General features: G+C 41.7%; 1 protein-coding gene across 1 annotated transcript; it reads right to left on the bottom strand.

The window, feature by feature from the left end:
* Positions 1–1,232: 1,232 nt before the first annotated feature.
* On the bottom strand, positions 1,233–15,811 carry adamts15b (ADAM metallopeptidase with thrombospondin type 1 motif, 15b). The gene is made up of 8 exons (XM_028420423.1): positions 14,666–15,811; positions 12,524–12,656; positions 10,840–11,007; positions 8,034–8,317; positions 7,772–7,949; positions 7,056–7,231; positions 4,656–4,831; positions 1,233–4,344 (listed from the first exon to the last, which is right to left on the bottom strand). Exons 1-8 carry the CDS (start codon positions 15,626–15,628, stop codon positions 3,570–3,572), a joined length of 2,853 nt encoding a protein of 950 aa, XP_028276224.1. The 5' UTR covers positions 15,629–15,811; the 3' UTR covers positions 1,233–3,569.
* Positions 15,812–15,931: the final 120 nt, after the last annotated feature.

Below are 15,931 nucleotides of genomic sequence, written 5' to 3'. Positions count from 1 at the left end.
ACCTGGCTGAACATGGAGACCTCTTTTCCAAGAAAACAATAACTCCAGGCCTCAGTTGTGAAATCTCCATGACCTTAAGGTCAACTATCCTAGCAAAGGGTTATGAATTATGTTATATTTTATTCTCATAATAGCCTTATTAGCTATGCAATTATTATTACGTATTATTATTAATCATTATTATTATGTTAGGTTAATCTGTTTATATTAATATGCTTGAAATATCAGTACTGATGTATGTCAGTCAACATATTTTATAGAGCAAAATGCAGAAAATATGTTATGGTGGCAGTGCAGAGTCACATGAGGTATTGATGGTAAGTTGCTTGTAGTAGTTTATTAAATATTATGCTGGCAAATTAATAAACAATGACATATATATATTAGGGCAAACACTGTAGTTAGACTGCTGTTTCACTGAATTCACTGTAGAAGTGTCAAATATTTTCTTCAACATTTGAATTTGGTGCTGCCTTTGAGTCCGCCATCCAGTTGGTATAATTCAGCCAATGGTTGTTATCATTAACATGGCCTGAGCTTAATGAACCTTTATTTCACATATGGGCATATTGTAAGCACCAAATTTATCAAGACAGCAAAGATGATAATGTAAAATATATGACATAAGTATGAGGGTTAAAACCTCAGATCCTTGGGGTGATGGTGTCCAAGTCTAACAATGCATCAGGCTTACTAGGCAGGCGCGGGCTAAGCTGGGTGTGTTATTACAGTGCAGTCCGAACAACAGAGCTTGAATCAGCAGAATACCAAAGTGAATGAATGTATTTTTAACTGTGGTCATGCTTCAGTTGAAGAAGAGCTTGGGTATCAAGACAGTCTGATGTGATAGAAGACAGTGCAGTGCATCAGAAATCTGATGTAACAGATACTGCAGGAGCAACGGGAGACGATCAAAAGCCATCCACAGGGATAGTTTTACAGATGGGAGGAAACTGTATATTTTTAAAGCTTCAGCCATGACACAGCACTGGGTAGTTCTCATACATACTTTATTTTATACAGTTAGATGAATGTATACATAGTATACAATACAGAGGCAACTGATTAAAAAACAAAATATCTGTACATGAAGAGAGAAAAAAAGCATTACCACCTTGTAGATGGTGTAACTGGTCCCTCCGTTTAGGACCATGCAACCTTCAAACACTATATCTTTTTCTTGTCATTGTTAAAAATGGACCAAAACTGATATACTGTATATTTCTGTGCCAATATTCTTAATATACTATATGTAGAGTATAGTGACAAAGGATAGCTGGCAAGGTATCCTGCTAGGTATGATAAATGGAAATGTATGTGTCATTGTTTAGTAACTTTCCAGCAATGTATTTCATAACTATTACAGACAACTCACCATGAAGACATTGTGTGACCATCATCTGCTCAGCTGTGATGACAACACTGCAGCATGTGCTGCAGACAGTGCTGAGACTGTTAAACTATTAAATTGCGGCAGATTAAACTATATGATAGATGGTTGTTTTGAATTATGGCCAAGCAGAAAATATCAACTGATATATAGCCTACTGACTATACACCTGTCTGTGACACACTTATATCAGCCACTCATATCAGCCCAGTCAACTGCATGTCATACCTTACTGAAAGACTCAAGCTGGTCTGACTTTTTAACGAGTTTTTACTCATGTGGACACTGTAAATACACAGATAAGTAAAGCATAATGTGTAGTGTGCAGGTCATTTTAAGCAAATTTAATCTAGAAGGGATATAGTTCAATATTCAATATAGTGGACAATCACTTTATCCTCATAACCCTAATTACACAACTACTTACTAAAGAAATCAATAATCGTATGTAAATAGATCAATATTATATCAATATAAAACAAGGTTTACCAGATTTATTTTATGGATTAAACCTGATCCACCCCAGCGATAGATCTGCGCCTTTACAAATTGTCAATTTGGCATAGCAGCAGTGTGCTCTTCAGAAATAATCGACCATAGAATTCCATGATCAACCAGTTAGAATTAAGCACTTGGAGGAAGTGAAGAGCCAACAAGCATTTACCTAAACTAAAGGTAAATAAAAGTAACCACACAAACACCCTGGCCCAGACTGTAAGAGGCTTACAGAAGCAGAGCAAGGTTAAAGCATTGAAATAAGACATCCTCAGAAGTGAAGCCATCAGCGTTGGTAGGGTGGCTTTGATGATCATCTCTCAGCTGAGGGTCTGAGAGCTTAGGTACTGCTTGACTTTTTAGCTTTGTTAAAAACCTACAAATCACTTGCAGCTTTTTTATTATTGCTGGCTAAGTTGTTACATTTTTTGGGGACTTTGGACAGCAGGAGAACAGCAAACAGCTGGAAACTTGGAAGCTTCCCTGAAGCAAAACGTTAAGGTTCATTTTGATAGAAACATGTCTGTAGTTGGAGTAATATACCCAAGAAAAGGTAGGTACACTAGGAAAGATGGGTAATTCAACCTATACTAAACTGTGAAGAACAAGATGTTTTTGAGAAGCTGGGCTAATTTCTGGAATGTTTTCCAGTTATATTTATGGTGCTTTGAGCACCACAAGCCGTTTAGTTCCATTACTTTGTAGAGAAGGCTGAAATCTCACTACATGTGAATTTTGTGGCCTACTGTCCCTTTGATGATGCCTTTGTCATGCAGATAGGTGTCTCTCACTGCACTAAAAGCTTTGTGGTAGATATTAACTTTGGCAACACAGAAAAACATCTGAGAATTTGTTCATTGGTTGGTTACTTTACATAGAACAGACTGTACCATACAAACAGATACATTCACTGTGCAGAAATAACAGCTTAGCTCATACTACACTAATCATCCTCATATTGAAAACAACGTACATTTTTGGTCATGAATTCTTTGATTTGAACCAAACCCATAGAGATATGAAGTATCAAGTGTGAGAATATAATGTTGACTGTTTGAGGGATATAAAGCTGATATGACTGATTTTGCTTCTCCATCAGACAATATAACAAAAAAATAATAAAAACATGTGTAAACCAAGTAGGCCTTGAGTGTGACAGATACAGTACTGTGTTTCACATTTTGTTTAATTCCTCAAGTAACCAAAGAGGAATGTCGGTTCACAGGTGAGATATATAAGCACAGCACAGCATGAGTGTTGAGGTGAATCTCATCATTTCCCTGCTTTTAAATCTCAACCTGTGCAACTATACCAAGAAAATATTCATGTGTCATCAGTGTCTTTCTCTTTTGTCATACCAGCACCTTTCTGACACGGCACACCAAATGAATGAATGCCTTTTACGTATCCCACGTATGAAAAGGGCTTTTATGTATGCAGAGTCCTCAGTCTTGGTAGAGGTAGACTAACCACAAGTCAAACCTGCCATTTTAAGAAGACTTTGAGCTTTCCTTCTTTTTCTCTTATATGTAAACAAATGTCCGATCTTTCAGACAGTGGAGGAAGGCCCTCTCTCCATTGGATTTCTTAGGTGTAGCAGACCCCTTCAAACAGAGTACTCGCACCAAACACAGCAATGGAATCATTATTGAATGTTCTCAAAAATCCCTGTCTCTGCCCTGCTCTAACATGGCTTCAGGTTGCACAAGTCAAGTTCCTGAGGCTTCCTCCTTCCAGAGCAGTGGTCTCTGGGAAGGTTAAGGCCATTCTCAGTCATGCAGCGCACTGGCCGCCTTTTAAAGCCCCTTCCACAAGACTTAGAGCAGTGAGACCAGATCCCTACGTCCCATATGGGACATGGATCACCGCATGCTCTCACTGCTACTGGCCTGTCAGCGCTGTCACAGTCTGTAGCAGGACGTCCCTCCATGCTCTGGCACTGCACCAGCCTCTTCTGCAGACCGTTCCCACAGGTCACAGTGCAGGAATCCCATCCTCCAGTCACCCAATGACTGCGCGGCCTCTTACCCATCATCTGCTTCTTAGCCTCTATTTTGTTGCTATCTGCCAAAACACTGTTCTGTGCTTTGTGACCTTTCTCTTCTTTGCGCATAGTCTTCTCCTTGTTCTCCTTAGGGATGTAGAAGGAGTAACGCACCCTGGGAGGAGTCATCTTTCCCACAGAAAGTACCTCCACTGTCAGAGGCTCCTGCAGGGGCCTTGTGGCTTGAAGAATCTCAACAGAGGTGGAGGTACCACTGTATCGCAGAAAGCTGCCTTTTACCGGCAAGTCACGCTCCACCGCGGACACCACGTAGTTACCGTTCAGGAGGTACTGGCCTTGGTGGTTCTTCACAGCCAAGTAGTTTTCATCGCTGACCATCCCTCTGTAGCCACGCTGACGGACGTCAATGTTAGAAGCTCCAACTGGCAGCGTCACTACAAAGTTGTAGCCGTGACTGTAAGAGGGAGGATGTCAAATATTAATGATGCTGTCCAGGAATAACTTTTGCAGTGACAATGATTGTAAATGTTCATGCTAATGTGGTGCTACAAAAACATTAAATGTAAGTGTCACAGGGAGTTACAGGTTTAAGTTCAGTATAGATAATGCTCAAAGATATATTGAATTTATGACTGTGAGGCAACAGGGGTGCCATTGCTGTCTGTTTTCAACCTGGGAGTGAATGCTGAGTGCACCCTTTCCCACTGCTGACAAAAGTCAGATGCTAGTGGGGTTTTTGCAGCAGTTCTGGCAGGGATTACTTACATAGGCTTAGTGAACATTCCTGAGACCTTTTTGCATCCCTGGTTGTCTCCGCCACACACACCACACTTGTCAAACTTCTTGTTAGAGTCCAGCTTGCCATCACAGCCTGCCTTAATGCATTTCCCCTGAACGCACACAGCCGAGGTGTCAGGAGAACAGGGCGTTCCATCCACTACCTGCCAGTTACACATTATATACACATACAGTAATTACATCTCATGCCAAACCAATATTAACATACTTGATTGTCCTGAAGGAAATATTAATATAAAAGCAGATATATCAGCAGGAGGACTGAGCAGTGTCCTTTAATGCAGCGGTCCCCAACCTTTTTTGCACCACGGACCGGTATCATGTAAAACAATACTTTCACGGACCGGCACAGAAAAAAAAAAAAAAAAAAAAAAAAAAAAAAAGTGCATAAAGAGACAACTTACTCTTATGCTTAATTAGTGGGAGCCTTTGAGCTTTCTCAGCAATGAGGCGGTCCCATCTAGGGATAATGGGAGACATGACACCCGAAGTGTGTTTCTTATGTCCAGTCCACTCCGTAATTTTGTTTTGGCCGTCATTAATTGCTTCAGTCGTTCTTGTTCATGTTTTCTTCCATGGCTTGTCTTTTAATGCAGGGTGCTCGGTCTTGCAGTTTTGAAGGCTTCGTTGCCTCATTTGCGAGTCTGTCGCCACATGTCACTCAGAGCGGACTTGGTGTGTGAGAATCACCTGTTGCAATAAATCCGTATTTTAAATAGGACTCCTGATATAGTCTTTTAAATGCGGGTTTCTTTTTCTTTGAAGGGGTAGGCTCCTCTTCTTCTGTCTCCTCGTTAGGCCTTTTCCCCTTTCCGAAGAAGCTCTCCAAAGACTTTGGCTTGTGGGCTTAATTTTGGGGTTCCGTATCCCGTGACCGAGACAAGCGTCTGGGCAGGTGCTTAAAGGCACAGGCGGATGAATCTGATCGATTTATAAATGAAACAGCTGTCAGACTCAGATAATGAATAATATATGTTTTGCTCAGTCTTTCTGTGCGGCCCGGTACCAAATGACCCACGGACCGGTACCGGTCCCCGGCCCGGTGGTTGGGGACCACTGCTTTAATGTGAATGAGATGTTGGCTCATGTTTCTGCTACAAGCTTGTTTCCCTGCTGATTGCATAAATAGTTGCTGACAAGCCACAGCTGTGAAGTGATATTATCCCTGCATGTTTCCCTTTCCCACCACTCCACCCATCCTCTGCTGCCACCGACACATCACCTCACACTCTTTTGCTGTTGATGGAGTTACTTCTAGCAATGTGGATGAGGGGCAAATAACACCAGGGAGTCACACACATGGACTTCTGAAAGCTTTGTGAGCAGAGAGCTGCTCAGTATTTCTACCTGAATGATTCAACTACACCTCTTTCTCTCAAGAGGTTTTTACTTATGATTCGTATGGTGTTCATTTGCAAAGAGTTCAGATTCTATTAGGAAGTACAATAGACAGATTTAAGAGTGGCAGGACTTAACATTTTATACACATCAGGCTAATGAAAGCTGACAGCAATACACTGTGGTTCCACAATCATTTGCAGTACAGCTAGCAATTATCAGGCAACACAGCCTCCAGATAGTCAATTCTGTTTAAAGTCAAGATGCCATTTAGCAAGAACTTAATATTGTTTCTTTTCCTTGTTCAGGGATGTACCGTATTTTCCAGACTATAGGTCGCACCGGAGTATATGTCGCAGGCAGCAGCCAGAAAATGCGTAGTGAAGAAGAAAAAACTTTTCTTTTATTAGTTGCACCAGTGGGCCAGCGTAAATCACTACGTTTTTAGCGTAACGTTGCCTCCTGAATTCCTCTTAACTTAAGTGGTGCAGCTGCAGGGCATTGAGAGTGAGACACACGCATTTCAAAAAGCTCTCACGCAGAGAAATGATTAGCTTCACCGCACAGAAATTCCTATAAATATCCTGTAAATGAATAAAAGGCAGACTACTGTGCGCTATAGCTGTCTGGAATTAGCGACCTATCGACTGAGGCTCAGCTGCAAGCACATGTTCCATGAACACCTATGCTCGGAATGCAAAGTGTGGACAAGCTGAGGTGGAAGAGAACCGTCAGGAGAGGGACAGAACAGCAGCCATATACAGCTATATCTGTAATGGGACGTCAGGACACAAGGATAACTAATTGTATATTTTTCATATATAAGTTGCACCTCAGTATAAGTCCCATACCCAGCCAAAGGATGAAAAAAAAGTGCGACTTATAGTCCAGACAATACGGTACCTCATTTAATTTGTTTTAGATAGATACAATGTAAGCAATTTCCCCCTGGGATAAACTAAGTAGTTCTGATTCTGCTTCTGATTGCTAGGAGGTGATGGTTGAAAACATTGTAAATCTGATGCATACCTTTGGAGCAAGCACATAGAAGTATCCAGTCCCATTGGCACGGCAAATGAGCTTGCACTTGTCCTTTGGAGAGATGCCTGAGTATTTGGGAACCCAAACTACAGAAGAGCCCAGCCTGTTGGTGTTCAGGTTCAAGCCGTTGAATGCTTCACACTGCTCCTCACGGAAACTCTTACCTGGAAACATGACAAGAGCTTCAGATTAAATATCAAGCTTATAACTCAAAGTATGTTATTTATAGATAGTTTTTAGCTAATTACCAAGTTAAGTAATGTTGGTAAAAAAATATTAATAATTTAAATATTATATATATATATATATTTAAATATTTTACAGCTTAAATTCGATCTTTCATTACCTTTACCAGAAGTAAAAAGATAATGCTATGAGACAGCTGAACTAGTCCTTGGTCACATGACTCTAAGCAAAGTGTGTTTGACTCCTAATCATTTTAGTTTAATAAATGATATCATTCATACTCAGTTATTTATTTTACAATAAGAATGAAATGTGAATGCAGATACCAGAAGAGCTAAAATGCTAACACATTATTTGCATTTTTCAACTAATTCCTGCTGCACTCCTTAAATTATCTTGCAAAATAATGTACCTTTGATTGATGGACAGAAATGCTAAGGATTTGTGTGTATTGTGCTGTTCTGAAGAGGGCTTTAGTGAACGGCCCATTGCCTAATGTGTGTCTATCGAACACATACCTGTTTCAGGACAAGTGTTGGTGTTACAGGAGCGATACTTGATGCGAAGCCCGTAGCAGTATTTGCCTTCATTCGCTGGAACAGGGTTGTCACACTCTCTCTTGGCTAACTGAACGCCCCCACCACAACTTCTGGAACAGTCTCCATACATACCCCATTTCCCCCACCGACCATCTACCTGAGGAAAAAAAATTAAAACAAAAAGCAAAACAATTATTCACAAAAAAAATCTGAGGTGAGACTTTTTTCCATCCCTCCTTACCTTGACATGTATAGTGGTGTTTTTATCAACACAAGTTCCTCGGTAGCACACCTTGCCATTGCCACAGCCTGTGCCATCGGCCCAGGGAAAATGTCGTGTCTGGCAAACCAGCTGTCCGTGGGCCTTCCCAGTGCACCACAGCTTGGAGCAGGGCTGCATATAGGGGCAGGGTTTGGAGCCATGGCCGAAGGCAAGCTCACACTGACGGTGCAGGTTGTAGCTGGAGCCAGGCAGGTTGTCTGGGAGAGACAGCTGCCTCTGAGGCTGGTCCAATAGACAGTCACCTGCAGAGACACACCTACAGTCAGGCTGTAGCTGTGGAAGTCAGCACAGCAGGGGTTTTCTCTGGCATTTAAATGCTGCTGATTAACCTATATAAACAAACTAGAAGCTGCAATAATTTCACTATTTTTATGTAAGAATAATGCTCTTTTTCTGCAGATAAATTACAGACTTTATCAGTGAATGGAAATGTGACTAAATGAATGCTAATGTAACTCTTTAAAATCAGAATGTGTAAAAATGCAATAGCTAATTTCTTTGCAGGCCACATTATCATTCCTGTCTGTAATGGGGGGCCGGGCCGGTTCAGCTATATAACATAAAGTTGTATGACACCAAAATGACCACCAGCAGGCCTCATTGTGTAATAAAGATTTCTAACCTGGTACAGCCATCAACACTACTTCACTCTGGTCTTCTTTAGTCTTTACAAAAGCAGGGCAACACTAAAGGAGGCTGTGTGCAGGGACCTAATGTTTAGGTAAAGCTAATAACTCAAAAAGAAAAGACAGTGGTGTTGGCTTTAGACTGATATATTTAGTGTGCTTTGGTTGGTATTGCTGGTATTATAAAGCAGTGTGTTTAATTATGCCTGTTAGGGTGTTTGAGCCATGGTGAATGATGTAATGCACCTATGACTGGTATATTGAGTGGATATCAAATCAAAACTTACACTAAAACTTTCAGATACAATTAAGTTGTTTCACTGTGTATTGTCTATTAAAGCTTGACCTTTCCCACTATGGTGACTGTCTGTGGCTCTGCCGTGATGGCTGGTGTCCAAATGGACCTTTAGGTCACCTGAAGCCAGTCTCAAATCTCTATGGGCCTGCTGGAGCACTGAACATGTGGTAGGCCCACACCAGCAGGTGATACCAGAGTGACTGCAGACAAACCCATTCTTTTCCTTGAAGCTTGACTGAAACATATTGACTAACTACCAAGGGCAAACCCCTGCTCTGTCTCAGCAGCAAGGTCAGAGCCCAGCAGTGATGAGTCCTGTAGCCTCAGTTTGAACTGTATCTCAAAGCAGCATGATAATGTGTATCAAGTTTATCCAAGCAGATCCATAAATGCTATTGCTATTGAAGCTAAGTCAGAAAAAGGCTGCACCTAGATGTTTATATGCAGAGAGAGCATGACTTGACATGATTTACTGGATAAATCAACCACCAACAATCCACAACGCTTCATTGACTTTGTATAGCCAAAGGTGGTTCCTATGTCATTATGTGAAAAAGAAAAACGCCTAAAAGCTGATTTGTGTCAATTTGCACTTATATAGCTATGTTTGCAGTTGCTGGTATATAACTATAATTAGATTGTCTGAACTGTAAAACTAAGTCTTTACAGAGATAACACAAAGGTAGACAGCAGCCAATAAGAAGTGAGCATTCAACAGCAGACTATGAGAACTGTCATTGTGACACTGAGCACGTCTACTTGGCAGTTAGCATTCTGTCACAGCCCCATCAGATATCTAGAAGTAGGTTTTGGGCTGTATTTATTTGAACTCTTAGTAGCTTGGATTATTGCAGAATATGGGTCAGTTGTAGTGCCAGTAATTTACTATCCTACAAACACACTGCTAACAATAACTGGTAGACATAAGCTCCTAAAATAATCCACTGACACTGAGATCTCATGTATACGAATGACGGGCATTTTATTAGTGTTTATTAGCCCTCTGTTTCATAAAACCATGCCCAAGTGGGCGTATGACGGTCACGCTATGTCTCTATAAAACTGGAGTGATGTAGTAGAGGGAGGTGGAAAAACAGTAGTGGATAGGTGGAGGCTGCAGCCGTATTAGGCATGCAAGAGGTTACCATCATGGCAGAGACCAGAAACAGCAAGCTAACAATACCTGTCAGACAGAAACCAAATCATTCTGATACCCTGAAGTTTAGCAGCTCTTTTTGTGGGACTTTTACACCTAATTTCCCAATGGGGATTAATAAATCTTAATCTTAACAGAGCTGGCCATTTATTCCTGGTATGTGTGGGCACACTAGTGACTTTAATAAACTTAATAAAGATGGAAATTTAGGTATTAAAACCAAAACAATTAGCTTAAAGACACTAAAACACACCCACAGGGAAGAACAGTCAGTGGTATTCTCTTTGAAATGTTTCATTTGACTCGTCACATAAAAGTATTGACAAGGCAGTGTTTTGCCAACAGTCTGCATTTTATTTGAGCCGATGTTTTGACCTTTTATTGTTGACATGCATTCTGTTGCTTTCTGCTTCATTTTATATTATGTGGCTTAATCTTTTTCAAGATGCTGTTGAACATAGTTACTTTATCCAAAGAGACACATCAATGAAAACAACAGAACAGAAAAAAAATCGAGTTTTTGGCTAAGCACTGCTGAAATGATCAGTTTATCTGTGACAGAGCCATGGTCTGTTTTTAGAGGGTGCAATTAGATTGTTACCAGCTGAGCACTGGATGATGAAGCCTGGACAAAATTAGTGGTCCACCTGAGTCCAGGAACATATACAGGAAGTGTTTACTAACCGTGACCTCTGTCCAGGAACTCAGTAATGATGGCTGCACTGCACACAGACCAGGGTCGGGTCCTGTCTATCTGAATCAGCGTTGGAGACATCATGTGGTTATCCTTTAGTTTCCCAAATACCTCCTCACATGCCTTCACATTGTCGTGGGGCATGTTGAAGACATGACCTAAGAAACGAGGGTGGAGAGACAGACACAATCATCACTTCTTTGGAAGATACAAAAAGTTCTGTTTTCAGTAAATTGTGATTATAGAAGTCATGACAGAGAAACATGAACATGCTGGCACAAGTTCTTCCCAAATAACATAGCCCGCATAAGGCGAAAACCTACTCAACCTGGACTGATTCAAAGCTGACGTCATAGCAGACAGGAATGCAGTGGTGCATGGGAATATACAGCATGGCATACGTCCACAGAGTAAAGCAGGCCTGACAGGGGAATTTAGTTCCCAAGGAAATCATTTAATTCCCTAATATGAACATGCAGCGCTTTCCAACAGAAGAGAAAAAGAGTGATTTTACCATGTTCAATCATGAAACAGGATCGTTCTGGAAGGGAAATTGTGTAATTACTTAACATACATGAGGACAGTGTAAACCAATGCCTCTCGTGGGCCTCAAGAGGTACTTGTGCATCTGGTTTCAAGCACAAGCCCTGCTTTTTTTAACAGCCTTCGCAACAACTGATTTGTAAAAAATGTATGTAATGTCATGTAGAGTGAATAGGAGTGAAAAAACAATGTAGTTTAATACCACCTGTTAAAAAGCATAAAACAGGCAATGAAGAATTTGGATTAAGAGCTTGGCCAATATTACATTATTAGGACTGATAGTGTGCGTGTGTATATATATATGTACATATATATATATATATATACATATACATATATATATACATATATATATTAACCTATATATATATAAATAAACAAGAAACAGAATCTCTATCAACATGATGTGTGACAGTACATGTGGCTTTTTGTGTGGAAATACTAAAGTAAATCCCTTCTTTTCCACTTGGATAAAGCTGACTAATTATTTCACTCTTGGAAAGAAATCTATTAATAAATATATAAAGGCTTTCTGACTCTGTTTTTTCCACAAACTAAATGTGAAAGAGGCACATGTTATAGCAGACGTTGTGCATGGGCCTGTTACCATGTATGTATGTATATGTGTGTTGAATGACACAGAAAAGGCCCAATGCTTTCCTCTGCTTACATTCAGTCATTCAGTCTAGCTGAAGATGTTAGTTTATGATATCATGTCAAATAGTTTAGATTTTTCAGTTATCTCTCTTCAGGAGGAGCCAGCGTGTCGTTATATGGTGCAGCTGTGATGTTGAACATGCTCAGCTCTCTGTGGCCCGCCTATAGTAATTATGGAGACTGATTTACAAAGGGAACATCAGGTGAATGCAATTAAGTAGCTGGCAGATCAGTCCCCCAAGACCAGGACCAACAACCTCAGCCTTATATATGAATGTTATGAAGGCCAACGGCCAGGCCAGTTTCCACGCTGATTATGCACCAGTACATCTGTTGAACCCAACTGCAGAATTCCTTTGTCACTTTAAGCTAAGGTTACATGCAACTCTTGCCTTAAGCACATCTCTGTGGCTGAATTTGCATTAACATAAATCTGAAATGCATAATGAAAGCACCCCTGAACAACTTTCTTACCAAGTTCATGAGCAGTGGTAAAGGCAGAAGGTAGGCCATCATCCTCGATGACAGAGCAGCTCCTCTTCGGGTCGCACATGGTCCCAACGTCAGCCATTCCGAGTGTGTCGCAGGTTGTGGCTCCACAAAGATCCTGGTGACACAGAGACAAATGTGAAGAGCCTGCTTCTTCATCCTTAAAGGCAGCTTGAAAATGAGATTGGACAGGAGCCATGTTCCCAACATGTTTTGTGCGGCTGTGCCAAGAGCTAGAATGACCACACCATGAAAGGCACTAATTCAAAGCACATGGGGCTGTGGTTTGCTTATTCTCTGTTCTTAAAATATATTAAGCAGAGGGTCGGGGGAGATAGGCCGCCACAGATTTCCTCTTGGTGTTGCTTTAAGGAGGAGGAATACCTGCAGCACACAGCCTGGGGTAAACTAAATCAACATCATGTACAACACAGACTCCTTTTGATCACTAATAGCTCATGTTTCGGCTCCTTTCTGAGATGTATTTCCATTTATCTGGTACTAATTTATCAGCTGAATGAGTTGGTATTTATGTGGTCTCAAAACGGGGGTGAATCTCTCAGGGCTGGATATCTATGCAAAACCTTTATTTTAACTTTACTAAATTGTACTTATAGTTCTGACATTACAGCAGACAATTTTGAGACCAATATGGTGGTAAAAACCTCCCTCCGTATACTATTTTAAGCACCTTGCTAAGCATATGCAGGGACCTGATTATTTATATTATTAATATTAACAAGGGAAATGTGTGGGTCAGATGCACTCCATTAATGTCTCTACAGCTAATGGATGGACGGATGTGTTGCAGATGCTTGCTTTAGGAAGCACTTCGTGGTGGTGAAGTTATAGTATGACCAAACTTCATTTTTCCATTTGATATTACAGGGAAACTTTGAGCCGTGTTCTACTGGAACAGATCATTATTATTAGAATAACGGCCATGACTTACTGATTATCAGTAACGCTGGTCTTCCCAAAGGCTTTCTGGGTTTTTATAATATTCTGCCTCTTCAGTATCTGCCTCAGTATTAGAGTTCTGTCAAAACACCTCTGTTCATTGTATGTATGAAGACATATTTAGTGATGAACTTGTTAACCAAGTGTTACAGTGAGGCCCTGCAAGGCCCAGCAATCCCAGAAGCGCCCTCTGCCAGCCATATGTCCTCATAACCTATTACAAGACATTTTCCAAAGCCACGGCTGCACTCATTGTGCCCTACAAGGACAGCAACAGCAGACACTGACTTTCCTTTATACATAACAACCTTTCATGTAAATAAGCAATCTTTTCCGGCACCGGGATAAGATTTTGCACTTTTTGACCTTGATGTGTGTTTTTGTATATTTCTCTGCAGTGAGGAGGAGAGGCCATGTATCAGATGGTCAGCCTGAGCCAAACTGAACCTAATGGAAAGCAGGGAGCAGTAATGACCATGAATCAGAGTGGGAAAGACACATACTGGGCCAGTTTTCCTAGCTCTACTGGTTACATAGATTTATGTTCAGACAGTGTCAGCTCACCTGAGTTGTAATAAATTCCTATAAAACTTTGATTTTGAAGGTGGCTCATACACAGTGATGGTGACTCTGTTCTTATTGAGTAGAAGCAGACAGAGGTGGAAAGAACTGGCTCAGAGGCTCTTTTCCACTGACTCACTGCAGCAGCCAGCACAGAAGAAAGGGAAGGGGACTCCATAGCTGTGCAGATGACAGGCTGCAGGACACAGATGTCCACTGATGAATTACTAAACTTCTGCTTCTGAGCATAAACTCATGAGGGGGCTGAAGGGTCAGGTCAGACACTATTTGGGAAGTGACATTTATGACCACAGAGATAACATAAGAGACAACCATAAGAGGATAAAAAACAACCACTGCAATGTAAAGCAAAGTTACCACTAAATCGCTACAAAGAGCCATTTACTCCCCATGTGACTGATGATGCACATTAGAGACACAAGAAGTCGTTTAAAGACACATACAGAAATAACACGAAAAAAACAAGACAAGACAGAAAACGGCCACAGACACAGCATCATTTGTCACATGTGTCTATAAGTGTAACATATCTGTTTAATCTGCACCGTAAGCATTTTACTGTATTGTGCACGTTCACGTGCTTACCTGTTTGGTGAACAGTATGGCAGTGTCCCAGTACTCTGGCTGCTTGTCACTATGTTTATTCAACTTCTTCTGCCACGAGCAGAAGTTGCGCAGAGTCAGGGCAGCGTTACTGGAAACCTTAGGTCCCTTGTCAGCTTCATTTAGCACCATAAAGCCCACCACCACGATGTTTATGGAGTTTAGAATGCTGGGATGCTTGTAAAGCCTGGCTGCTACTGACATCAGGGTCAGGAGGTAATGCTTCAGGTCATCCCCGTGAAATTTGGCCATAGATTCATCTGCCACCACCAGCACCTCCACAAACCTTGGGATGGAGGCGAACCTCTTAGTTCTCCCTAGGGATTTCAGCAGCGTTTCAGTTAAGCCATCAATCTCCAGTTCGCTCATGTACTTGTATTTTTCCAAGGAACCTGTGAAGTTGGTGTCAGGTACAACTCCACACCTGCTGGTGAAGCTGCTGTCTGAGTGCGCGGCGCGTTTCCGGCGCCGGATAACGTGCGTCCTGTGGAAAGATTCTCCAAATCCAGACGCGGCTGCTGCTTCTTCACTCTTGATTAAGCTAATGAAATACTCCATGCCGTTATAAGAGAACCCCCCGTGCAGACCTTTACACAGGCTAAGCGCCGCGAATGAGTCCGTGTCTGCGTTAACATCACCGGAGTAGAAGCATTCCCTGAGGTCAGCGGCTGCAGAGGCGTTGGATGCTGTGGAGTCGCTCTCAGGCGGCACGCTGCCAGGTGCAAGGAAACTAGAATCCGGCATGAGGTGGAGGTAAAATTCCTCTTTGAAGGCACTGAGTCTAAAAACAATTAGACTTTCATTCATCTGCTCCGCGCGCCCTTGCAAGTGTGTTTTATGATCCACGCGAGCAGGTATGCAGAAATCTGCCTCCATGCAATATGTCAGCTTCAAATAAAGTAGGAACTGTGTAAAAATAACCCAACAGCCGATATGCATAGCCATCCCTGCTCCTGCTCTGTGTCCACTGTGTAACTTCAGATGCGGTGGGTTTTCATGCAGTCAAAACTTGTGCGCAATGGCACCGCGCTCCTCTAAAAATGACTATGCAGCCGGGCGTCTTTCCAGCTTCTTTCCCATCTTGCACCGTCTCCACTCTGGACACCAACTTCTCTGAGGTGCTGTGCTTTAAAGTGACGCGCAAACACCGGCGATCACTGCCGATTGAAATCTGAGTACGCGCGCACGAGAGAGCTCATTGGTCATGCTCCTCCGTTTGTGTAGACCGGAGCCACTTGTAGCTCTCCA

The sequence above is a fragment of the Parambassis ranga genome, chromosome 13, assembly GCF_900634625.1.
Source record: "Parambassis ranga chromosome 13, fParRan2.1, whole genome shotgun sequence".
NCBI classification, from domain to species: Eukaryota; Metazoa; Chordata; class Actinopteri; family Ambassidae; genus Parambassis; species Parambassis ranga.
This window is presented reverse-complemented; position numbering and strand designations above follow the sequence as displayed.

What these genes read in the sequence shown, in the direction of transcription:
- adamts15b (XM_028420423.1), bottom strand. Translation starts at nt 15,628, where the DNA reads ATGGCTATGCATATCGGCTGTTGGGTTATTTTTACACAGTTCCTACTT. An exon ending in TACCACTGCTCATGAACTTG is followed by an intron (nt 11,008 to 12,523) that starts GTAAGAAAGTTG and finishes CTCGTTTCTTAG; the next exon opens with GTCATGTCTTCAACATGCCC. An exon ending in TCTATGTGCTTGCTCCAAAG is followed by an intron (nt 4,832 to 7,055) that starts GTATGCATCAGA and finishes TGTAACTGGCAG; the next exon opens with GTAGTGGATGGAACGCCCTG.